Below are 26730 nucleotides of genomic sequence, written 5' to 3' on the forward strand. Positions count from 1 at the left end.
CAGGAAATCAGCCCTGAATATTCATTGGAAGAACTGATGCTAAAACTGAAACTCTGATACTTTGGTCACCTGATGTGAAGAACTGACTCATTTGAAAAGACCCTGATGCTGGGAAAGATTGAAGGTGGGAGGAGAAGGGGACAACAGAGGATGAGATGGTTGGATGGTATCACCAACTCAATGGACATTTGAGTTTGAGTCAACTCTGGGAGTTGGTGTTGGACAGGGAGGCCTGGTGTGCTGCAGTCCATGGGGTCACAAAGAGTCAGACACGGCTGAGAGACTGAACTGAACTGAAGCACCAGCTCTAACCTCTGTGCAATGGGTCAAGGGTGGGAGCCTCTAGGCTTTCTGAGGATTGGAGAAGTCAAGAGGACCCTGTCCCCATGGCTCCTGGCAGTATCAGCTCAAAGGCAGACCCTTCACCATCTGAGGGCCCTGATGGAGAGACGGTCCAAGTCCAGCTCCTGTATATCACAAGAGAGGAACACAATGGGGAGGGGCAGTGAGTTCTGGTGGGGTCGTAGACAGGGCCAGGTGTGGTGCCCCAAGGACAAGCTGTTTACTCCTTCCTCCATGGTGATGGAGAACACCCCACGCCTGGGGAATCAGGTCTCAAAGACACCAACAAATTCCCAACAGGAGCATTCTCAGCCCCAGCCAGGGACATGAACAATGCAGGAAGGAGCAGCCCAGGAGTGACTAGCAGCCCAGGAAGAGACTGGATGTGTCTCTAGAAGGTGAGGACCTGTGTTATTAGACCTGGGGTAGGGTCACTCAGCCTGGGCGAGTGAGAGCTCTCTGCAGAGACAGGGTTTCAGCAGCAGAGATGTGGGTCTACTCTGGGGTGTCCAGCAGGGGCAGTGTCCTGTCCGGCAGGCCCATCCTGCCCCAGTGCCCAGACCACTCAGCCCTCCACCATGGATTTCTTCCAGCTTGGCCCCTCCTCCCGCCCACCTCTCAGGTTTGTACATGAAGTGTTCACCGCAGGTTCAGGGGGAGGCAGTTGCAAGTGAGTCAGGGTCTGTTCTTTCTGATGGGCAAATCAGGGGAAAGGTCTGAGGACCCCTAAATCAATAACTGATCGACTATAGTTCATTCAAGGTTGTCATGTTCTTAAAAAGTCACCATGACACTGGCCAGGCTTCTGGTGCCTCAAAGCACCAGTTAGCACTTCAGGACTACAGCTGGGTGCCATTGTAAACAGAAATCATGAACAAAAAGCAAAAAAAAAAAATCCCAAAATGTGGCACTAAATATAAATACACTTTGAGAAGGACCCCTGTTTACTCTTCGTCTGAGGGCTGAAACAAGAGGCGCCTTGTACAACACAGCCGGTGAGTGCCCGCATGCAGCTCAAATTTTCTGCCTTTCTGCACATGTCCCTGGATGGCCACAAAATCACAGTGAGTGTTGATTTGGGGATTACAAATAAGTTTTCATAAATAGGCAAGTTTGCAAATATATGATCCACAAATAATGAGGAGTGACTGTAACTGAACCTGTTATTTGTAGATGATTCAGTCTTCGATTCACCTAAGAAATACCTGGAAAACTTCCCAATTCTAATGTCCCCACATAATAAATTTGTCCCAATAATATCATGAAAAGAATCCTAATCACAGTCTAACCCAGTCACGTTTGTAACTTGACAGGATGTCATTTCTTTATCCCGAGGATGCTTTACACTCCTTAGGAAGCTAAGCCCCGGAGTTCTCTTGCCTCCTTGGATGGCACGCTGAGTGGTGAATGCCACCATGCTTCCTTCTAAAGACACATCACTGTCTCTGCTGGAGCTCTGTTCTCACCTGAGGATTTAGGACGCCACACGCTGAGCTGCTTGGAGCATTTTTTAGACAGAGACTCTGACGAAGCTGGCTCTGTGTTCTAGAACACAGACAAAAGGACCACAGTGTTGTCTACACAACACGGGGGAAGAGAAGGGCTTCAGGAGGTGAGAGACCGTTCCCAGGAGGAAGGGATCTCAGTGAGGCAGCCCAGCACCCTCGCCCACCCCGCAGGCTGCAGGGTCCTCAGTCATCGCCACGCTCAGCTCCCACAACCTGCCAGCCTTGCTCAGAGTAGGCCCTCCCCTGGAAAACATCTCCTTCTCTCAGGCGCCCAAATTTCAGCTGGCAGCACAACCACCCAGAGAAGGCTTAGGTAAAGAGATCTGGGGACAGGGGTGGGGTCAGAGAATGTGTGCTTCTAAGTTCCCAGACTTATGCTGCTGCTGCTGCTGCTGGGCTGAGATCACACTTTGAGAACCACTGACTAAACCATCTGTGCATTGCTCGGTTTGTACTAAAACCTCGTTACCACATAGTAAGATGACTTTATTAAAGCGTCCCTCACTGTCACTTTCACTCAATATGAAACCCCAGTCTCCCAATCACATTCGGAATGACCACTGCAGCAATGCTGTCAGCTTTTACTTGAATATTCCCAAGGACAGGGAGCTCATTTCCTCAAGTCCGTTTTAACTCTTCATTTTCCAAAGTCGTTTGTGACATTGAGTTTAACTCATTCAACATCAACCCCTTTGGAAAGGAAGCTGTATAAATTTCTCAAAGAGTAAGAATGCCCTTGGCTAGTTTGACACTCACTTCTATGTAGAATGTTTTTAAAAAGCTTTATGAAGCAAACATTGCCATTTTAGAAAACAATATATCAATCCCCTCTGGGTCCTGTGCTGATGAAAATGGCAGGATTTCAGTGAAGCGTTTCCTCAAGCAGACACAGTGTCCTTCCAGAGGCCAGCTGGTCATGAGACCACACTGGCCACTGGTGGGCAAGCCTTGAGCCCTCACATGTGGGAAACGACTGCAGGGTGGGGAGCTGGCAGTGTATCTCAGAACATGGTGGGCGATGCGTATGATGAACAGTTCCTGGCCACTGGGCCTCAGTCACCTGCTCACCTTGAGCTCTGTGCCTACACTACCCACATCCTGCATAATAACCCTGGGAGCGGGAGACAAGGGTGCGGAGCTTCAGGTGCCCCAGCTTCCAATACCCCCCAGATAAACTGCATCCACACACTCACCCCCACAGCCCCTCACTGAACCACTGTAAAGCCAACTCCAGACATTATACCACTTCGTCTAATAAGTGTTTCAGTATCTTTAGAATAGAGAAAAAAAAATACCAGTATCATTAGCAATCGTTCCTTAATATAAACCAAATACATCATCATATTTGTACACAAACATGTAATCAATGTTCCAACGTCCCTGTCTTACAAGTATTGTTTTGGTTTTGTTTTTTCACAGTCTGACACTGTGACTGGATCCACATCAAGTCTCACCATGTTTATTTAACCTGTTTCTTCAGTTCCTTTACAACACAAGTTCCTCCTCCTCCTCTTCCTGCAGCATATTTAAAAACAACCGGGGTTCTCTTTACCAAGTAGAATTTCCCCCTTCTGGATTTTGCTGACCTCTCTGGAATTATTTTTCAGATCGCTCTGGCCCTGTATTTCCGGTAAGTCGTGGGTGGGTCTGGCTTAATTTGATTCTGGTTTGATTTCTGGTAGGGGCAAATATGTAATCAATGTTCCAACATCCTTCACATGAGGCCCACATGACCCCACCAGCTTCCCTTTGTGACCAAGCCAGTTACAGAAGGTCACGTCCTAGAGAGCGCTGCTCCGCCCTTATTAGCGGTCTGAAACACGGCTACTCTATCACTTTCTCGACATCTGTCAGCCGGAATTCCTCACCAAATAAGGCTTTCTCCCTTCATCTATATTGAACTCTGAGGTACAGATCAAACATGAAAAGGTTGAATGCTTGATTGCTTTTCTTTACCAAATTTCACAAGTTGGTTCCTTAGCACCCCAGCAAAAGTCTCAAAGTCACAAAGCTGAAAACTGTGACAACACCAATCCAGGCAACACTTAGAGGTCCCAGTCCTGGCCTCCACACCTGCTCTTCAAACCCAGTTCTGGAGACAGGCCCCTGGATCCCCACGCTCCCTGGCTCCCAGGAGAGGGCCAGGTGGAGGGCCCGAGGGCATGTAGAATTTGGGGGAGAATCTGACTCCCCAACCTGGGATCCCAATCTGACAGCCAGAGTCACTCCACCCCTCGTCCACTGCTCCGCGGCAGAGACTTCTCTATGGGGGAGTTCGCTGTTATGCTTTTTTAAAGGAATACTCTCCTTACAGGTAAAAATACATGCAGGTAATTCAAGTGCTTTGGTAATATGACGCTTCTCCTCCATCCCAATTCAAGGCATTGAAAAATAAGCAGTTGGTTTTCCCTTTCAGTGGTCACTGCTATTTCCACCACCAATCACACAAAACCACTGTCTTCAGGCGTCCCTCCCACACTTAAAAACCTGTGACTGCAATAGACTCAGGGCCATAAAAGAAAATAAATAACACTCAACCTGAGTTTTCTTATCCACTGCAGACTTCCAGCCTTTGGACCTGGGGACACCCCTGTCATTACTTGGAAACATTTCCAAAGGCCCATCCCTGGGAGAGGAGCTGTCACTCTGGAAGTTATTGGCCCTGGTCACATCAGCCCAGAGCATGGGGCATGGGGACCCAGGATGAGGGTGGACAGGGACACCGAGTTGTGCCATACCTGGGTGGACGTGCAGAGGACACTGACACCTGACAGGCGGACAGGAACAGACACAGAGAAGCAATTGCTGGTGTGACTGCAGGCGGCTGGTGTGGGTTTTAATCATTAGCTGGGCTCCATGCTGCCATGGGTTAATGTGTTTCCTGCAGCCTTCTCCTCACACCCGCAGGCAGGCCTGGCAACAGCAGGGAGCCACCAGCTCTCAAACCCCGGCTCCAAAAGGGGTGGTTTTCCCTTAATTTGTGGAGGGTTGTCCCTCTTTCTCAAAGGTCCCTGAACTGAGACTTGAGGAAAGCCTCCTCGTGGCTGACCCGGAGTCCCCACTAAAGAACTGCAAACACCATCAGGGCCTCTTTTACCAGGTCACTTCCCAGAAATCCTGGCAATTCTACCCCCAAAGGTGAAAAAAAGCCAAAGCCTGGGTGTTATTTCAGGTGTGGAAGGGAATGGTGAAATCAAAGTTAGAGTAGACCGAAGTCTGGCCTGGGGTTAGAAAAGGTTGGAGGCAGGTGCCCCTTCCCTGGAGATCTACGGGAACGCACACCCAGGTGCAGGGATGGCTCAGGGCAGCATTTAGGGGAGGTGCTGAGGGCAGCTGCAGGCAGAGGCTGGGCAAAGGTCAGGGCCCCTTCTGTAACGGGAACTGGCTGGCCCTGACCAGTTTGGCCTGGGTCCTGCTGATTCCCGAAAGGAATGGAAGAGGTCTTCCCATCCCAGTGTGAACTCACACTGACTTCATGCCAGTCCAGCTCCCCAGCCTTCAAAAAGGACTCTGAAGTGAGAAAAAAAATACAACAAACAAGCAACTGAGAAATGAAGTAACAAAGTCATCAACCCAGTCCAGGAGCCTGGCCTGCTCTGAGCTGCCCTGGAGGGGCTAGTGGACATCTGGGTCCCCAGGGCACATGAATCTCAAGAACAGGGAGCTCCCAGACTGCACCTCAACTCCAGCACTTTCTCAATGCTTCCCACTGCTCCCCCAAGCTGTAAATCCCTGGGCACTCCTGTCCATCCATACTTCTTGAGAATATGCAGAAGCCGCCAGCATGTACACCCACGGGGATGCAGCAACTGGAGACATAGGGCCTGGGGCTCCCCAGAGCAAACACAAACCCTCAGCAGCACCGCAGGGCTAGAGCACCCTGCCTTTCCAGTGGAGATACTGCCACAAGCTCTGGCCTCACCCCTGTCCCCCGTTTCTAGTTATTTGACCTTGGGCATGTCCCAGCCCCCTGAGTCCAGGTGTATTCCCCAGGCTTCTCTCATCCTAACTGGGCCTTTCAGTCTCCATATACCCCCTCAAGGATCTTCCACGGGGCTCCTCAGATGACTCATCCCTGTATAGACAGGCTACCTGGTGCAGAGCAATCAGAAGACTTAGTTTCAAGGTTGAACTCTGGGAATACAGCATCATGCATATTTTTATTCGAGTTTCACCTGGCTTTTTACCAAAAACATAGATGTTAAGTTTGGTTCCACTGACCAAGTGGAAGACTTGGCCTTTGATCTGAAATGACTCTTGAGACTTTTCTCTATTTCTAAGATCAGAGGGATTAAAGAACAAGGAAGTTTGCAAGTGTCTTTTGGCCTGAAACAAATTAATCTCATCGCGGTGGTGGTTTAGTTGCTAAGTTGTATGCGACTCTTGCGATTCCATGGACTGCAGCCCACCAGGCTCTTCTGTCCATGGGATTTTCCAGGCAAGAACACTGGAGTGGTTTGCCATTTCCTTCTCCAGGGCATCTTCCCAACCCGGGTCTCCCACACTGCAGGCAGATTCATTACTCACTGAGCTACCAATTCTGGTCAAATATGTTCTAATGAGACAGACAGCCTCTGAAGGGGCAGCTGTGCATCCCTACATGTGTGTAGGCACACGTGTACACGTGCTTTTGACCTTCAGAAAACAGCATCTATCACTCAGCTAAGACTCTGCTGTGGTATGCAGACCCATGTCTGTGCTTCTGAAGTTCACTACACAAGCAGAAACAGTCTATAGCCAGGAATAACCAGCATCTAATCAAATATCTGCACTTATAGACGAGGACAAGAAATTCCTACAGAGAGCCTGCTATGGATGGGAGCCAGCAGGAGGGACAAGGTTCCATGAGCTTCAGTAACACTTCTTCACAAATTAGTACCAACAGAAAGCCTGTACTCTGTCGTTGTCACCTAATTTTGCAGTAAAATAAAGGGAATATCATCAGAGTATGTTTTTTTTTCTTGTATCTCAAACTCCTAATTATCCAATTTGGCGGGCATCCTTACTGAAATAATTCAATACTTTTGAGAGAACCTGTCTCAGGTCAATCATGGGAACTGTGACGATGACAGCACATGCTCACGGGCCCGTGTCCTCAACAGTCAAGGAGCCGTCCTGTCAACGTCATTTCATGACCACGTCCTCTGACTTTGTGAGTTTAAGCCAACTTTATTAAACAAGGGGCTCCCTGGTGGCTCAGATGGTAAAGAATCAGCCTGCCAATGCAGGAGATGTGGGAGACACGAGTTCAATCCCTGGGACAGGAAGATCCCCTGGAGGAGGAAACGGCAACCCACTCCCATATTCTTGCCTGGAGAATCCCACGGACAGAGGATCCTGGCAGGCTACAGTCCAGAGGGTCACAAAGAGTCGGACACGACTGAGCGACTAAGCATGCACGCACATACACACAAATACAAAGGTGTAGCTGTCAGAAGGCAGGTTGGAAACTGTAGCCTGAGACAGTGTAATGTGACTCCTAATGTCACCTTTGGCAGAAACTACCCATTGTCTTCACTTTAATTAAACAAGGAGAAATAAAGCCGCCCGAGTTCAGTAAACAGCTGGCTCAAATTTCAGAAGCTATTCTTATACAACCTCTCCTCCAGTTGGAGAAACCACAATGGCTGAGCAAAACAATGGGCTGTGTGCGTGCCAGCCGCCAGGTGAAGGCCTGCACCTGCGCCCTCCGCTGGGCCTGACACTGCCGCCCTCCGCCCGCACATGGCCCCGGGAGGCGGGGGCACGGCCTCTTTCAAGGACGGCAGCTGCTCTGAAGAGAATGCACTCAGACACCAAGCAGCGAGGGGCTTCCGCAGGACTGGCTCCTCCGGGGCCTCTCCAGCCTGGACAGAGGCCCATGTGTGCTTCCCGTGGGTGTGGCTGTGTGGGTGGTTCACACACATGGACTCCCAGGGTCCCCGCGAAAGCTACAGCTGCACCCAGGAATGAGTTTCCGTTGGTGCACTGATATGAATGCACCCCCTCGGGCAGCACTGGAGGGGCAAAGATAACATGGAAAAACAAACACCACTGCCTCGCGCGTCAGTGAAAAGCTGTCAGGCCAAGTTCAGAGCTCCATGAGGCCTGTGTCGTGAAAAGATCCTGTAATCAATCCGCCTGCCACCATCTGGAGGCTCTCACGCCACCTGCATCCTGACCACAGGCTCTTTTCCATGGGCTTCCTGAGTTCCTCTAAGTCTCTAAATGAGAGATGACAAGAATCAAGGTCTCAGAAGAGCCTGTCAAGGTGCCTTCACCCTCCCGCAGCAGAGGGAACACTCGATGAAACCGATCAAACTGGTTCTCCCCGGCAGATGGCAAGAGAACAAGGATCAAAGACAAAACACAAACAGCAAAGGCAGCGGGAACTGAGACCTCTATCGCCCTCCTGACTTCACGGAACAACAAATAAGGATTTCCCCACTCACTGTGTACTCTCCTTATACCAGAGCCGGTGCTAAGAATCTTCATACATTACTTCATCCCATCATCCTTACAATGACCCGCGAGGAAGGTAGTAGCATCCCCACTTTATGGAAGAGGAAAGCAGATCCCAGAAGTAGGAGGGCTCAGTTCAAGGTCACGCAGCTCTCTATTGTCACAGCCTGGGGGGGACCCTGAGCTGACTCCAGCCCACGCTTGGAATCACTGCTATACTCTGTGCTGGACGTGCCTGTGAACGTGCATGTAGATCTACAGAAACAGCTAGAGCACACAAGTGACTCAGTTTTGAAGAGCCTGGCTACCTCTCCCATCACTAATGATCATGGTCACCTAGAGAAACAGTGACGCGTCCACTGCACAACCCAGCAGAACACATGCCACGGAAGTCCACAAGTGTGACCCAAACAGACAGTGAAGTGCCGTTATCCTTTTCTATTCTAAACGCCGTGCCTACCGCCACAGCCACAGAGTGCCTAAGGATTTAGCAAGATGCACTTCAAAGCTCGTATCTGATATTCCTCTAAAACAGTAATTCATCTGGATCTGGGACGAAGGGGGAGCATTTCTGGGCAGCGGGGTTCGGCACCTGTCTCACACACAGTCAACACCCTGAACAATTTTCCACACGGCACTTTCTCCACTGACTTGCCTTTTCCCCTCCTTGCTGATAAGGCACGTGCCGATAACGTGGTTTCCTTTTTACACTGGCTTCCAAGAAACTTGGAGCCTGTCTGCATGGTTTCATCAGCTAAGTTAACATTTACAAAAGGAGGTTTGCCTCCCAGATCTTTTTCTCAGCCCCACTGCCTGCCATTTTTAGCCAAACTTCACACCTATCTTTTAAACCATCACAATAAACTGAAGATCTACAACCAGGAAAAAAAAAAAAAACCTAGAAAATTGAGCATCAACGCAAACAGCCAAGGGTTCAGAGTGCGACAAACACATGAAGGATCCCTGAATCCCTGTTCCAAACACCCCAGGCAGTCACAGAGGTGCCTAGTCTGGCAAAGACTCTCACACAGCATAACTTCAAGTGCAGGGCCCCCTGCAGCAGTCATGGGAGGCTGTCACATCCTGCTGGTACAGCCCATCACCGACCTCTCCTCTCTAGTGAGGACAGTGAATTATGCCCAAGTGTGTTCAAGGAAACATGCTCCAGGCTGCTGTGGCCCCAGGAACTCAGGCAGACCTGATGGCTCAGAGTTAAAGAGGGCTGAGATGGAGCTATTCCTCCTCTGCCCAGAAGGACTCCCTGCTCTCAGGTGACATCTGCATAGCAGGTGATTGCCAGGTGAAGGGTCCCAGGCACAAAAGTGGTCAGAGGGCCGGGCACAGATGGGTGGGAAGGGGCATTCACACCCTAGAGCTGACTACCATCACAGCTTCAGGTGAATAAGGACACAGCTCCCTCTCCCAAACCTAAAAGGCTGATGATGAGTCCCCACAACCACTGATAACCCAAGAGGAGGAAGCTGGAAGGATAGGGGGACCCTGCGTAAGTTTAAGCAGCATTGGGAAAGAGGTGGGATGGCGGGGCCACTGGGCACCTGAGATCCACGTTTCTGCTGACCATTTTCCCACAGGTGAGCAATGCCACCTTGGGGAAGGTACTCACCCACAATGTCCATCAGATAGAGATGTTCTGAGAATGAAATACCAAGCTGGGTCTGAACCCCAGTGGCACTAAATTACCACTAATTTCCTCTTGAGCTCCACTGACAGAATATGAGTTTTTCCCTGCACAGTTATCCTTGATTTTAAAATGCAGTATATCCTTGATTTTAAACTCTGTTTATGCCAATGAACCTGTCTCACCTCTCACTGTCAGGTGCCAGCAAAAGAAGCCAAGGTCAGAGGTGAAGGCCTCTCAATGTCTGTGGCTTTGGAAAGCTATTTAACTTTTCTCAGGTTCTTCATGTCTTAGGTGGGTGAGCCAAGGTGACCTCTGGGCAAACATGTCTAAGACAGAGCAGGTACTCAATCACTATAAGAAAGGGAAAAACAGAACCAGGGTCTCAGTGGCCTGGTGAGGACCCACACAGCCGTCTGGTTCCCAAGGTGACATGGGGACGGTTGCTGTAATCTGGAGGTCCATCCTTACCAATCCAAAATGCCAAGTCATGGTGCTAAAAGGATCTTGACTGATGCAGGGCCAGGAGAGAAAAAGTTGCTTTTGTGCTTTCTGCCCTGAGAAGCGACACCGTGTACTTGAAAGCCCTTCACTAAATCTCCACCAGACAAAGCTGGTGCATTTACACCACCCTGCCCATGGAAAATCCCATGGACGGAGGAGCCTGGAAGGCTGCAGTCCATGGGGTTGCTGAGGGTCGGACACGACTGAGCAACTTCATTTTCACTTTTCACTTTCATGCACTGGAGAAGGAAATGGCAACCCACTCCAGTGTTCTTGCCTGGAGAATCCCAGGGACGGCGGAGCCTGGTGGGCTGCTGTCTATGGGGTCGCACAGAGTCGGACACGACTGAAGCGACTTAGCAGCAGCAGCAGCAGCAGCCCAGTACGGGCAGATGGAGCGCACAGGCCAGGCTGGCCTGCCTACCTCTTTCCTACCATTTATTTATTTCTCCAGCAGCCTGGAGGGACACAGCACTTCCTGAGTTTTAGGAGAGAGAGACACATGCAGAACACAGGGCTGAGCCCTTTGGAGGGTGTCTACTGCTGCTCTAGGGAAAAACCAGCTCTGGCTCTAGAAGCCACTGGGCTCTCAGCCAACAGAGGCCCCGGAAGCAGGAAGGTGGGCAAAACCCACAGCAGGACTTTGGAATCTGTATATGGCAAAACTGGGATTGAGGGCATGGTGCCACGTCCAGACTCCATGGTGCCCTGGAGGAGGCACCAGGGAACACCCATTTCCCCTCCTCACAGGTGAGGCTGGGAAAGGCGCACACTCGCAATCTGCAGTAAGAGAAGAGGGTTGTCCTGGAAGTGCACTGAGCCAGGAGTCCTACAAGCCGCTACTAAGTTACTAACAAAAGGCTGACCTCCCCCGCCCCCACCCCCCACCCCTGCCTCACAAGGAGGGGCGTGGGGGGGGGGGCAGTAAGGAGGTGGGAGGCGGCAAAAGAAAACACCCAGAGGCACAGTGACATTCAAGAACATTTCCATTTAGAAAGCAGACAAGGATAAAGATTTGCCAAAGTGAAAGTGTTATCACTGTTTACCTCCAATCTGATAGAAAGATGGTCAGAGCTTCCTGTTCCAAAGCCAACACATTGTGCTCTCTGCGCAGACACCCGAGACACAAGTGCTCTGCCCACAACCTTATCACTAAGAAAATGCACAAGCAGCATCTCTGTGTTACAGCAGGGGAAACTTGGGCTCAGGAAAATGAGTTCCTGAAGTAACTAATTGATCAGAAAGGTAGTTCTTACAAAGGAGTGCATGCTTCACCCATCTTTAGGCAAGTATGCAAACAGCTAGTGCAAGGTGGTCCAGGGTCCACAGAGAGCTCTGTGAACAAAAGCCACAGCTCAGAGGGACAGGATCCTGGCAGAAGACTCCACAAAGACGGCGCGGCAGGAAGAGTCTCAAGGAAATGCCAATGACTTACCTGTTCCAGGTGGACCTGCACACAGTGGGGACTCACCACCTAAAGGGAGAAGAAACATGATAAACGGTGGGTGCTCTCAAGAAGAAACTCGGCATCACAATCAGGTGAGGCTCCCAAGCCTGAAAGCACCTCTGACCATATTCACGGTCACAGCTTCAGGATCTCAAGACAAGAAAAACTTAGAGTTTACAGAGTCCAGATTTTTGTTCACTTTCATAAAGTCCTTATCCTTTTCAGAGAATGTCATTAAAACCATGGACCTCTCTCCTCAAGAGAAATGCCCACTGCTTATAAACACAGGACCTTCATGTTTAATTTGGAAGGCCTAAATGGCAACCCACTCCAGTATTCCTGCCTGGAGATCCCAAGGACAGGGAAGCCTGGTGGGCTGCCATCTATGGGGTTGCACAGAGTCGGACACGACTGAAGCGACTTAGCAGCAGCAGCAGGGGACTCCAATGGAGAAGGCAATGGCACCCCACTCCAGTGTTCTTGCCTGGAGAATCCCAGGGACCGCGGAGCCTGGTGGGCTGCTGTCTCTGGGGTCGCACAGAGTCGGACACGACTAAAGCGACTTAGCAGCAGCACCAGGGGATTCCCAGGCCAGGAACTTCTGAGCTAGTGCAAAGCATTTCTCACCTGGGAGCACAGGGAGCAGGGCCAGCAGACGGAGGGGAGGGAGGTCTGCCTGGGGGTCTTCCAGCTGCCCCAGCATCTCACAAACACACTCAGAGCCTGCATACTCTATAAAACAGAATGCCTTTTCTAGAACTATTTCCACAGGTGGAACTAAAATCAGAGTCTAAATGTGGACATTTCACTCTAGGCTGGAGTTTACTACATGAGACAGTGGGAAAGGAGTCCCTCTGACTCCACCCAGGCCCCCGCAGATGTGAGCACGTTAAGAAAGACACACAGACCAATGTGATGAGGCCACAGTTGCAAAGAGGTCAGAAGAAACACAGCTACGGGCGCCCATGACGACAGACCCAGTGGGATAAATACCCCAGCTCTCAAGTCTGTCTGTGGGGGGTGGGGTCTTCTGCTCCACCACTTCCTGGCCATGGGACCTTGGGCTCCAACCACTCTGGGCTTTGGTTCCCTCCTCAGAGAACTGGAGGCAGTAAGAGCTTGTGGTGCTCAGAACAGGGGCTGACACAGGGCAGCTTCTCCTCTCAGGAACACGGAGCCTTCCCTGAGCAGAAAGGGCTGTCAGCAAGTGAGAAATCAGGCTTGCTTCCTGCAGTTCTGAACGGCCAGGATTCTAGCACCTGCAAGCCGGACTCAGCTCCTCCTGACTTTCTTCCCCCCAGACCCCTCGTGGCTCAATCCTCAAAGAGTTTTCTAAAAATGTGTAATGGCAGCAGAAATTCCAGGGATCTGACTAATTGTCCTTGTGGGCTGGAGTGGGCAGCAGTGCACCCTTGGTTCTTGCCATGGCAACTATTTATAGTTCTCTTGCTTATCTTACAAAGTTCCTCAAGGAACATGATACACAGTCATTCACTTGTCTGGGACACATCATTACTCCACCAGGGTTCTGACTCATGCTCTCGTCTGGGACAGGGGTCCTCTCTCCTGGCACCCCCTCTTCTTCCTCTCTACCTGGCAGCCCCTCTCCCCATACACTTAGCAGCCCCCCTCCCAGTACAGAATCACTGAGCTGAGGGTTGCTTCACTCCACACTGAGAATCCCAGGGAAGCCCGAACAATGTTTGGGAACACACGCACAGATGCTTATAGGATAGATGTGCTGGCGGTCAGACAAGGAGCCGCGTGGTCATGGAACACGGTGATTCATTTTATCCTGTGTACAGATCTCACTTGGTGCAGGCTCATGCCCTGGTCCTTCACTAAATGCTTAGCACACTGGTGAGAAATGTGCAAGCAATCAGAGCTCCTGCCTTTGACAAAGCACTACCCATATTTCATGCAGTGGAATACCAATTCAGCTGATGAAATGAGCTGTCAAGCCATGAAAAGATATGCAAGAACCTTAAATACTTATTTACTAAATGAAAGAAGCCAATCTGAAAGGCTGCATACCATATGATTCCAACTTTGTGACATTCTGGCAAAAGCAAACTATGGGGACAGTAAAAAGATCAGTGGATGCCAGGGACTAGGGGACAGATGCGAAGGTGGAGCTTCAGGACAGGAAAACTGTTCTTTGTGCTACTGTAGTGGTGAATAAATATCATTATGTGGCATGCGTGCTACATTGCTTCAGTCATGTCCGACTCTTTGCAACCCCATGGACTGTAGCCTGCCAGGATCCTCTGTCCATGGGATTCTCTAGGCAGGCATACTGAAGTGGGTTGCCATGCCCTCCTCCAGGGGATCTTCCAAACCCAGGGATCAAACCCACATCTATCTCCTGCACTGGCAGGCAGGTTTTTTATCACCACCTGGGAAGCTGCACATACATGTCATTATACATTTGTTCAAATCCTAGAATGTATATAACACCATGTAAATTATAAACTATGGGTAATAGTGTTAGTTGCTCAGTCGTGTCTGACTCTTGTGACCCCATGAACTGTAGCCTGCCAGATTCCTCTGTCCATAGAGTTATCAAAGCAAAAATACTGGAGTGGGTTGCCATTCCCTTCTCCAAGGAATCTTTCTGACACAGGGATCAAATCCAGGTCTCCCACATTGCAGGCAGAGTCGTTACCATCTGAGCCACCAGGGAAGCCACTAGAATTAATAATGTATCAGTACTGTCTCATCAAATATAACGAGTGTACCACACTAATGCAAGGTATTAATCATAGGGGAAATTAGGGAGAGAAGTGGGCACAGGTTAACTCTCTATACTACTTGTCTAATTTTTCTTTAAGTCTAATACTGGCCTGAAAAATAAAGTCCAGTAATTATCTAGAAGATGTGTTTGTTAAGAGAACAAGAGCAAAAGCCCTGTGTAATATCAGAAGTTCGAGTTTTAAAAACAGCAATCACGAGGAGGACTATCCAGAAGTCAAGCATGTCCTGCATCTCCCACATCCCCTACAGCCACGTGAAATGCAATGACACCCACCACCTGGCCTGGACCCAGGGTGTCTTCCCGAAAACGAAAGAGGGCTCCGTGCAGAGGGGCTCCCCAAATCCCACTTCCCGGGGCCATCACAATAAGCCCCATTGAAGGCTGACATCACTTAGGAGCTATGCAATCAACACCCCCATCTTATTTATACTAAGTACCTTCTCTTGTCAAGCACTCACTGTCCTTCACAGAAAACAACAGTTTAAAAAGACAAGTCCTCAGGGAGGAGACACCAACTAACACAAACTGCATAAACTCTATTCTTCATTAGAAAGTGAGCATGGGGATCCCCACTTCAGGGGAGCAAGCCCCTCAGTTTAGGGGAGCAAATGTCAAGCAACAGCTCTGTATTCCCGCCAGAAAAGAGCCTCTGGTCCAGGGAATCGATTACCAGCTCTACTGTCTGTTTTAACACACACTGCTGTGAAATGCAGACCGCACATGTCTGCAGAAGGACCTGGAGTCAGAATGAATTTGCAAACAAAAATGCACAAGAAGTACCAACTGAGAGAAAAGAGGATGGTCTGGGAGGAAAGCAACCTTTACATACAGAGAAAACTAATGTTTACATCAAGAACTACAAACACCTACTGTAGTAAAGACCTTCATCAAGTGGACACACTGACACATGTCCCTTCAGTGTGGCTCAAACCAAATCCCAGGATGCGAACCACATGGAAATCTCATACATTTCCTTAGAATAAGAAAGAGGGACGCAGCAGCTGACCACAGTCTGGCAGAACCATGAAGCAATCAACGGTGAGGACACAGCATCTTCTCACATGGACCGCCCTGCTCCGCCTCAGGGACACGAGCAGCCTACAGGCTGACCAGAGACAGAAACCAGGGCTTCTCTGAGGGGCCACATCCAGCACTGGAGCCCCCATGGCTGCAGGCTCTGCCTGCCTCCCCCTTCAGGATGAAGACACCAGGGAACCGTGCTGAGGGCGGCCGTCCTGGGTTCAGGTCGGGTCAGTGATGGTGGGACAGGCTTACCTGCTTTCTCTCTCCATCTCCTCTGACCACAGCCCTCACCATGCCGTTGGGGTCTTCTGCTATTTTCATTTTACAACAGGAAATGCCAAGGTGCTCGGTCATTTGCAGGTGGCCTTGGCCATCCTCAGCAGGAAGGAGCCGGTGCTGCCTTAGCGTTTGGCCTCTGCAGGGCCAGTTCCAGCTCACAGAAGGAGCTGAAAACTGAGCAGGCCCACAGCTCCCGGAGTGCATGGCCCCAACGTTCAGAGGGACTGGGCAGCGCCCCCCTCACTGAGCCCCTCGCCTGCTGTGTGAGGTGGTCTGAACCAGTGGCAGCGGATGAAAACAGGGTTGCGTCACCTTCAGCAGGGCAACCTCACGGGGGTGCTGGTGGCTCAATCACAGCAGGGCCGGGGCACCTGCAGGTCCTCCTCAGCCCTCACTGGCCCGCACAACCCCGGCAGCTGGTGAGCGTCCTGTCGGTACCCGGAGCACTGAGTCCCAAGGAGGCCGGGCCACACAGGCACAATCTTCTAGTTTGGTGGCCACGGGGGCCAAACTCCACATTCCTCTCCTAATAGGAACAGCTCCCCTTTCTCACCAGGAGGAGCCTGGGAGTGCAGGTGACACATGATGTGGGAGGGACAGGCTGAGCCAGCGCCCACTAGTGACTAAGGAAGCCCCAGAGACCGGACTTTATGGCCTGTCGCTGCTCTGTGTGAGGCTGGGTCACTGTTACCAAGGGCAACCACAAACAAACAGGGCTGCACCGGGCACACCTGCCGACGTGGCGCCGGCTGCCTGCTGGTATCAGCACCCTGTCCCAAAGCCAGCGGGCGGGCAGGCGAGTGGGACAGAGGTGGGACGCGGGGCCCTTGCACCCAAAGTGACTGTGCAGCAGGAAGTGGGAGTGCAGGTGAGTACACGAGGGTGAGGGAGGGTAGAGGAGGGCTGTAAGAGTGTGCGGCATGTGTGAGAGCGAGGGTGTAAAGAAGTGAGTGTGAGAACACAAGAGTGTCTGTGAATGAGTGTGTAAGGATGAGAATGTGGGTGAGCATTGTGTGTGTGTTCCTATGCGACTATGTGTCTGAGTGTGTGTGTGTGCAATTGTGTACACACTACAAAAGCCCAGCCCAGCACTTCACCACCCTGAAGAACCATGGTACTCAGTGGACACCCCAGGGCCGAGCCCAGGTCTGCGGCAAGGCACTTTCTCTGGAGGCATAAGGCCGCCTCTGACAGTCCACAGGCACCTCTGCTCATGTCTGGAGATGAATCCTGAAGAGAGACCACACTTCAGGTCTCCATGTACCTCACAGAGATTTCCTTCCTACATGTTTTCCTCCTCAGGGGTACCATGAAACAATGAGTTCAGCTCTGTTGTCATTGTTTCTTCTTACATTTTACTTTGGACAAAGCCACAGAAAGAGTGACATTTTTCTCACCAGCTTCTCCAAAAGCATCACTGATGCTCTGTACATCACTGTGTGCATGGAGAAGAGTGCAGCCTCCAGAACCATTGAGAATCCCAACTGTGCTGAGTCCCGTGAGCGAGCTCCCCAGAAGCTCACAAACACACGTGCCCTAGAGCATGTGGCACATACCATGTTTCCAGATGCCACCACCAAAGTCTCCAGCCTGGTCTCTCCTCCTGCCATTTATTCCCACTTGTTTCCCAGATAATTCTGCCCACAGATGAATCCCTCCAGGTTGGCATCAAGCCGACCTGAGCAGATCCAACCTGAGCCAGGATCTTGGAAACACAGATCAGTTCAACAGCAGCAGCCAACAATGACCAAAATGCACTCAGAAACTGAACACTTGTGCAGAGATAGACCCATTCTCCAACACAGAAGTGCAAGACGAGCGAACAGGGTGAACCGATTGGCTTGCAGGCGGGATTGAAGCCAGTCTGCTGAGCTACACCAAGCACAAAGGCCTCACTCTAGGCACACATTGCATCGTTAAATAAAATTTAGCACAGTTCTTTGAATTCCAACCCAGGCTGTGCAAAATCTGGAGTAAAGTTTACCTGTTTTATCTTTGCGAAGATAAAGATTTTGCAAAGGAAATTCACAATGAGATCAAGATTGAAGCAATTTCTTTTCCACGTCAGCCTGTTAAGTCACAGGCCACCTTCTCCCCCTTGCACTCCAGACCAGGAGCTGGAGAAACGGATATGGATGCACCGGCCAAGGCGACTTTACAGTAACAGTGGATACACTGGCCAAGGAGACTTTACAGTAACGCTGGATCACTGGCTGAGGGGACTTCACAGTGATGGGGAGGGGGTGACACCTCCCTTGTCTCTGCACAGGGCAGCAGTCCCGTGGGAGGAGGGGCAGAAACTTCATTATCATCTTTATTTTGTATGACTGCACAGTTTCTACTTCTTTCATTTCATGTTACTGATCGATAAAGTAGCAAGATGTTTCCTGTGCCCATTACAGATGACTGAGAAAAGATAAAAGTCCAATTATCTCCATTTCCATTACTACCATTTATTATAACTAGGGGGTAGAAAGATGAGAAGAGGAAAGCTGCCCTCCCCTAGAGCTCACAGTCTGAGAGGGAGCATGTCTGCTGTCTTAGTGGGCTCAGGATGCCATAACTAATACCACAGCCTGAATATACCACAACAGAAATGTATCATCACAGTCCCAGAGACTGGGGGTCAGAGACCGACGTGCCAGCAGGGCCGATATCTCCTGAGCCATCTCTCACTGGCATGCAGAAGCTACTTTCGCTCCTCTCCTTGTCTTCCCTCTGTGTGATTTCCCCTTGTAAGGACACCAGTTGTATAAGGACAGGGCCACCCATAGGATCCCATTATACCTTCACCACCTCTTTAAACCTAGACAGCATATTAAAAAGCAGAGACAATTATTTTGCTGATCAACGTCAATCTAGTCAAAGCTATGGTTTTTCCAGCAGTCATGTAGGGATGTGAGAGTTGAACTATAAAGAAGGCAGAGCATTAAAGAACTGATGCTTTTGAACTGGGGTGCTGGAGAAGACTCTTGAGAGTCCCTTGGACAGCAAGGAGAGCAAACCAGTTAATCCTAAAGGAGATCAGTCCTGAATATTCATTGGAAGGACTGATGCTGAAACTGAAGCTCCGATACTTTGGCCACCTGATGTGAAGAGCCGACTCATTGGAAAAGACCCTAATGCTGGGGAAAACTGAGGGCATGAGAAGGGACAGAGGATGAGATGGTTGGATGGCATGATCAACTTAATGGACATGAGTTTGAGCAAACTCCAGGAGACAGTGAAGGACAGGGAAGCGTGGTGTACTCCAGTCTATGGGGTCACAAAGAGTCAGACAGGACTGAGGGACTGAAGGAAAACAACAAAACCTCTTAAAAGACCCCATTTCCAAGTCCATTCACATTCTAAAGTCCTGGGGGTTGAGGTAACTACCTATGCCTTTGGGGCCACATTCAGTCCGTAGCATCCACCATCAAAGGCCTGAGGGGGCCAATGGGGAATGAAGGCCATTCTCACAACGTCATCCAGGCAGATTTGGGAAGGTGGTCTGTAAAAATGCTCCTCTGGGGAACTCCAGTGAGGGGTCCAACACAAACCTCCAAAGAATTACAGACTCCATGCAAAGGGATGGCTCCCAAAATGCCAATCTTCAAGGCTTTATTAACTTACATGCCTCCTTCAAGCACTTTTCCTTAACTTTATCAGGCGTGACCCTGGAATCCCTAATTAGGTTCACATTCCTCAGGAAACTGTTCTCCCACTGAGAGTTAAAGCCCAATTTAGCCTGTCTAATCCGCATGAGAACACACCGCCCTACAAATGCAATTAAGCCTTATTGGTCCCGCCTGTCCCCCCACAGCCCCTGGATGCAGGCGGGGGTTGGGGGGTGGTGGTGGAAGAGAGAAGGAAAATCACTGGGATCATTTCACTATAGTTTCTCTTAGATAAGTCTTCTAAAAACTATTTTTACTTTTCCCATAATTTCTTGCAAGAAGCCCACGCATGGGAGAACACCCCCCTCCCCACACTGTGACCCAACGGCAAGGCACTTTAAAAACACTGGGTGCACCGCAAAGTGACAGAGGGGGGCTCAGATGTCAGCGGTAGAACGAGGAAGATGGGAGGAGAGTGGGTACTCTGGGGGTCCACTGCTTCAGGTGCAAAGGCCAGCGAACTCAAGCTGAGTGCAAGCAAGTGGAGGGCCCCAGTGGCACGAAGGACTGCAAAGCGCCAAGCACACACCAACTCCCCACCTGTGATGTGACCACACAGATGCACCCACCATCAAAACACATCAAGCTGGACATTTATGATCAGTGACCTTTCTGAATGCATGCTTCAGTGCTACACAAAAGTTTATTTTAAAATATATATCTTAGTTTCAAGTGCCACAGAGTCAGCTATGGAAGAACAGAAAAAGCTTAGGACTCTGCTTCAGAGACTGACGTTCAGTTCCTAGAATGGCCCCTGCTCTCTCCCAATTGGCCTGAGGGACTCAGGTGGCCCCCTGCTATCTGAACTCAGTCTTCCTCGACTATGAAATGGATACTATCACCTTACAAGAGGGATGTGAACTTAGAGATATCAGGAAAGGCTGTCAAGATACACACTATCAGATTGTGATGGAAACTCCCGTCCCTCCAAGAGGACCATCCTGTAGGGCTGGGAGGATTCTGTCTCTCCCGACACAGACATCCCACAGCAATGGTCAGACGGCATTTCCTCAGGATGCAGCTGCAGCAGCAAGACTGCCTCTGTCATCACATTCAAGGTGGAGGAAAAGGAGGGCATCTCCCTGACCCCCTGTTCACCAAGACTTCTCCTTCCCTCTCTTCCCACTAAGCCTCTCCCCGTCCCCCAGCAAGCCCCTCCCCTCTCTGCCAGAAAGCCCCTCCCCTTCCAAAAGCCCCTCCCCTCCCCTTTCGCTCCCAGCAAGTCCCTCTCCCTCCCTTCTTCCCCAACTTAGCCCCTCCCTCCCCTCCGCTCCCCTCTCCCCTGCAAGAGGCACCAAGCTCTTTCCTTCTCTCTCATTCTACAAGGACACCTGCAAGGCTGGGAGGTCTTTGCAGACAGCAACACAGGAAAAAGAACCCTTCCCTCAGGCTTAAACAACTCAACCAGAACAGCCTAAATAACAACACTTTGTTGTACAAGCTAGGTGGAGCCAGGAGAAACAGAGTCAGGAGCTGCACCAAAAATTCAGGACAAATACTGTGTGTGCTTTTGCTTTTTTTATGAGAAGAGCTTAGAAATGCTATGACACCACCCCCATGACTTTGTAACACTCTCCTTCTTGTTACAAAGAGGAAAGGAAGAAAAGGCACCTACAGAAGCAACAGTTTTTAAGGACGGAAATGGTACATGCCACAAAAGGGGAATACCAAGGAAATTTCTCAAAAAATATTTTGTCAAAAGTATCTAAGAATAGTACAATGAATAACCTGGTTTTTGCCAACTGTCCTTTGATCCAGGGAAGGACTGATAAGGGAGAAAAAAAATGACAAATTTTAATAGATCATAATTTATCATCAAATCTCAGAAGAAAAACTTAAAACTTTAGCATTAGGCTGCACAGGGCCAGCTAGCTCATTCTGAATGTCCACATAAACATGTCCCACTAAACCCACAGGGGTTCACCCTGATGAAGCTAAACCTCCATCCACATTTGCAAAATCCTATCAATGGTGTCACTCTCCACCCAGAATCCCAAAAGGAAAGCCTAAGAACTGTCAGCAACCCTGTCCCCATCTGGCCAGGACACCAATCCTATCTGCCAGTTCTTCCCCCAAATGCTCACGAATTCCTTCCAGTAGCCTCCTCTGCCAGAATAGGCTTCAACCCTTGTTGGGCACCACTAAGCTTCCAGAGGGCCTCCTACAGCCGGGAAACTCCCCAAAAAAACACTTATTAAAAGTAAAGAAGAAAACCTCTACAAGGACAGAATCTCTGACTTCATAGCCTGCGGGAGCCACTCACACAGTCTACCTCCCATCCTCCAAAAAGAAGCTCTTATGAGTTTATTCTAATGATGGTCTACGCAGGGGAAGGGGAAGCCGACAGCCCAGAGCCCAGTGCCCAGCTCTGCTAGGACAGAAGGGAGGCCGGCTGCCTCTGGAAGTTCCTGGGGGACTAAGGAGTTGAAAGGTGCAGAGATACACAGGACACATGAGAAGGCCAGAGTCAAAACGCCTAGAAACACACAAAAATGAACGGTGCCAGCTGTACCCAGAGGTGACCAGAGGGCATCCCAGGAGCTATTTCTGTGCTTGAAGGAAGATGGGAGGCAGGCACTTCCTGAATCCTGGCTCAAAATAAATAGCTTTCCTAGAGGAAAAACAAAGCACAGAGTGCAACTGGAGTTTAATTTTACAGATTAAAATGTGAAGGCGGGGACTCAAATGCTTAGTTGATTATTTCTATCCTGTTGCTACAAAAGGAGAAATGGATTTTTAAAATATGACACCTATCCTCTAGAAGTAGCTACACAAATGTAAAACCAGCAACTTGATTAGAAACGTCCTTCTCTGTGTACGACTATAAGCAATTCTGGACAAGAGGCCTGAAGATGCCAACACAGACCCCCATGAAACACCCACAGACACACTCTGGTCATCACCAGGGCTGGGTGAGCCACATTTTGGGTTGTGACCTCAGTGCTGGCCCTCTGTTCTCAGAGGCCCTCAGCCTCAAGGTGCAGACCATAGACACACATGCTAGGGGGTGGCCTGCAGTGGGGGTGGGGGTGGGGGAGCTGCCACAAGGCACAAGGTGTCCAGATATGGGGGGAACAGGCCCAAAGCCAGCACCCTGAGCATGGGACCTGCAGAGATCCCTGAGGCCCACCCACAGGGGATAGGGGACAATGAAGTCATGCGGGGTTCTGTCACCTCTCCCAGCCTGAACCTAGTGCTTAGGACACAACAGACAGAAAAGCAGCAGAGAGAGGATCTCGGAGAACAAGAGCTGGCTTGAACCTGCTCTACTGGAAGGCTCGTTTCACTGGCCAGAGTTGGACCTCATCCCCAAAACCACCAAGCAAGTCCCAGGAACCTGCCTCTTCGTAGACCACATGCTAGGACCTGAACAGACAGCATGGGCATGGCAGGAGGGCACCAAGAGGACCATCTACGGATGCACGGAGGACACCTGGGCATCTAGGGCACACTGCCTTACTCCTTTTCGTAGGAGGAGACACCCACACTCACAGAGCTGCCATGTGCTATCAGAACCCAGCCCCAGGTCCAAGGGCCCCTTCCCCTGTGGGTCTCATGGCTTTAGGAGATGTTTCTGACAGCTACATGTGGAAATTTCCACTTTCTACTTCTATTCTCCCAAAAGGAGTGCAGGTTACAGGGAAATATCGATACAGAATCATCTATTACAGAATCTCATGAACCAGTGAATCCAGTCACACCCAGAAAGGAGGGAAATATTCACTGAGTGCTTTTCCTTGTTTTTGTTTACATTTGAGTGACAGGTGCCCACAGAAGCCTGGCCCCGGGACAGCTCTTCCTCCACGACTTGTCCCAGGCTGCACAAGGCACACTCCACAGCCGGACTCCCGCCCTGCTGTCTGACCCAGAACGAGCACACGCTCCATGGTTACTCTCCTCACAAAGGGGGACGTCTGCTTTGATCTGAGGAGTCCTGGGTGCCCTTGCTCTGTCAGCAGAGCCCAACTGCACCAGCATCCTGATGCCTTGCAGGCAAGGCACCTGTCCTCTCCCGTCTCTGGCCTCAGCAAGCAAGCTTGCTTGACTGCATCTAATTGTCTGTTGTGTAAGTTCCCCTTTGCAGTTCCAATAATTAACTGGGATCAATTTGCTAAAACAAAATTTCAAAACATTACTGCTATCATTCCTCCCATTCCCCCAAATCCTACAGATGTGGGGGACACAGGGCAATGGCTAATTTGTCACAGGGCCCTCACCCAAGTGGTCTCTCTATAAAGGACTATAAGTTGTGCTGGCTGAAGATGATGGTGAGGGAAGGGCTGTTTTTGAACGAACCTTCCCAAATATACACATTTAAATGACTACGGCTCTTCAAAAGTCACCTTGAGACACTTTACACGTATTCCAGTTATCGTGTTATCAATTAAAACTGACAAAACTAAAATCCTGTTACAACTGCCTTCTGGTCTGAGTCAGGTCCTGGGGAAGAGGCACGACTACAGGCAGGGGCGACCAGCACAGCGTTCCTGTGCCAGGATCCACCTTGGGATACACCAAACATCAAGTCCTCCCCTAAAGCATGGAGCCAAGCCACTAATGAAGTCACAAAACACATGCTCCCAGGATTCTAAAAGGTATTCTGGGAAACTTGAGCAATGCCCAGGCTCAGGCGCCCCTCCCCTCACAGATGAGGTTGCCAACCAAGAATCTGTGACAACTGACCCCAGAGGATCCCCTACCCAAGGGTTTGGCTCCCACGCTGGAGTGAGAAGGATGTGGTTCAAAAGTAGGCTCCAGGGGTGCCCCCAATGTCCTAGGCTAAATAACAAAGTACATTAGGACCCACAGCGGCCCAGGCTTCCTCCTGCTGCCCTCCCCACCCCCAGAGGACCCCAGTCCATTAGGTAACTAGCCAAAAGGCTGAATGTGCAGCCAGGGAGTACAGATTCACATTAGGTATGTGTGGAAGCCACCTTCTTAATCACTATGCCATGTGGAATGAAAAGTGATGATTTAAAGAAAGCAGAAGAGCATATTTGTATATTACATGATTTATGTAAAATAAATCTATTTCAAAATAAGATTGTAATTTCCTTCTGGGCTTTTCTGAGGAAGGACTAGTTAATTCTACATAAATATAGCTTTATAGCTTAAACTTTGGAGAAGGCAATGGCACTCCACTCCAGTACTCTTGCCTGGAAAATCCCATGGACGGAAGAGCCTCGTAGGCTGCAGTCCATGGGGTCGAGAAGAGTCGGATGTGACTGAGCGACTTCACTTTCACTTTTCATTTTCATGCATTGGAGAAGGAAATGGTAACCCACTCCAGTGTTCTTGCCTGGAGAATCCCAGGGACGGGGGAGCCTGGTGGGCTGCCGTCTATGGGGTCGCAACAGAGTCGGACACGACTGAAGCGACTTAGCAGCAGCAGCAGCTTAAACTTAGGCTGCACTAGAGAACAAATCAGTCGTGAAGGAGTGAGACAGTCAACTACATAGCCACGTGATCGTATCACCTGGCCACGTGCCACCACCAGCTTCAACAGCCTGCTTCCTCTCGTGTAATGTCTGCCAGTCTGTCCGGTGCCCAGCAGGGTCTGGTAATGCCCACACACAGAGAAGTGAGAATAAAAAGTGGCACCAGAACCTCCTATAGCAGTGTTGTTCATGGGATGAGCTTCTCCAATTTACAGTGATTCCATCCTGCTGGCCACTTTCTACACCCTGGAGGAGAGCTCCATGACCCCACAATCAGATTATTTGGGATTTAAAAACATGAATTTTTCATACGGAGGAAACTGCCATGCTTCTATTTTATATATATATAAAGCTTATATATAAGCTAGGAGAGTGCTTATATAAAATAGCACTCTCCTAGCACAGCTGCATGGGCGTCCCTAGTGGCTCAGTGGTAAAGAATCTGCCTGCAATGCAGGAGACCCAGGTTCGATCCTTGGGTCAGGAAGATCCCCTGGAGGAGGGCATGGCAACCCACTCCAGTGTTCTTGCCTGGAGAATCCCATGGACAGAGGAGCCTGGCAGGCTACAGTCCGTGGAGTCACAAAGAGTCGGACACGACTGAAGTGACTAGCAACAGCAGCACAGCTGCATATGGCTTGTTGACAGAAGAGCAGATCCAGAACCATCCAATAGGAATTCACACATGGGGCTGTTCCCCAAACTCTGGCCTTAGAGTAACAGTTTCCAGTGGGACAACAGCCACAGCCATGAACACACCTTTAGCAAATGAAATGTGTCAAGTGACTTTTCTACTAATTATAATAAGTCAAAAAAAGATCAGTGAGGACAGTCTAACAGGAAAGGGATCTTACAGGAAAAGAAACAAAATTGCCCACAAGAAGAGCAGAACTTACTAGGGCTTGCTGGTGCTTCTGATCCCAGTGACAATGTGCAAAAAACAAAAAACAAGACAGGGAAGCAACAAAGATGTCCTTCACTGGGCGAACTGATAAATAAACCACGCTACATCCAGACAATGTAATGTTACTCAACACTAAAAAGAAATGAGCTATCAGACCATAAAAAGACACGGAGAAAACCTAAATATATACAACTAAGCGAAAGAAGCCAGTCTGAAAAGGCTATATACTGTACGCTGCCACTTAGCTGCTCAGTCATGTCCGACTCTCTGAGGCCGCATGGACTGCAGCCCACCAGGCTCCTCAGTTCACAGGATTTTCCAGGCAAGAATACTGGAGTGGGTTGCCATTTCCTCCTCCAAGGGATCTTCCTGACCCAGAGACGGAACCTGTGTCTCTTGCATTCTTAGCACCACCTGGGAAGGCCATATGTACTGTACACTTCCAAATATATAATGTTCTGGAAAAGGTAAAACTATGGAGACTGTAAAAAGATGGGCAGTTTCCTGGGGTTATGGGGGAGAGAGATGAGCAGGTAGAGTACAGAGGATTTTCAGGGCAGTGAAACTACTCTAATGATACTGTAACGATGGAAACATGTCATTACATGTTTGTTCAAGTCCACAGAATGAACACCACCGAGAGTGAACCCTAACATAAACCATGGACTTCAGTTAATAATATTGCATTGATATTGGCACATCCATTGTAACACACGCACCATACCGGGCTGTGTGGATGTTGATGGTAAGAGGGATATATAAATTCTTCCTACTTACCACTCGATTTTATTATT

The 26730-nt window shown here is 49.8% G+C and overlaps 1 protein-coding gene and 1 long non-coding RNA gene across 8 annotated transcripts in view; one reads left to right on the top strand and one right to left on the bottom strand.

Moving 5' to 3' along the window:
• TNS3 (tensin 3) overlaps positions 1–26730 on the bottom strand; it is a 222654-nt gene that overhangs the window by 133999 nt on the left and 61925 nt on the right. For 5 of the 7 annotated variants that reach the window (XM_027539303.1, XM_027539304.1, XM_027539302.1 and 2 more), the window contains one exon: positions 11870–11908. The exons of 1 other annotated variant lie outside the window; for it this stretch is intronic. Coding sequence is in view for 2 of the 6 variants with exons in the window: in XM_027539301.1 (XP_027395102.1) it covers positions 11870–11908 (39 nt within the window). In the remaining 4 variants the exon portion in view is untranslated. Of the gene's footprint in view, positions 1–11869; positions 11909–15911; positions 16241–26730 lie in introns of those variants that run through there. One more of the 7 variants, XM_027539298.1, reaches the window with a different exon arrangement.
• LOC113891357 lies at positions 16555–23951 on the top strand. The gene is made up of 2 exons (XR_003510733.1): positions 16555–16806; positions 23359–23951. It is a non-coding gene; the product is annotated as an uncharacterized LOC113891357 (long non-coding RNA).

This window comes from Bos indicus x Bos taurus, chromosome 4 (assembly GCF_003369695.1).
Source record: "Bos indicus x Bos taurus breed Angus x Brahman F1 hybrid chromosome 4, Bos_hybrid_MaternalHap_v2.0, whole genome shotgun sequence".
In the NCBI taxonomy this organism is placed as follows: domain Eukaryota; kingdom Metazoa; phylum Chordata; class Mammalia; order Artiodactyla; family Bovidae; genus Bos; species Bos indicus x Bos taurus.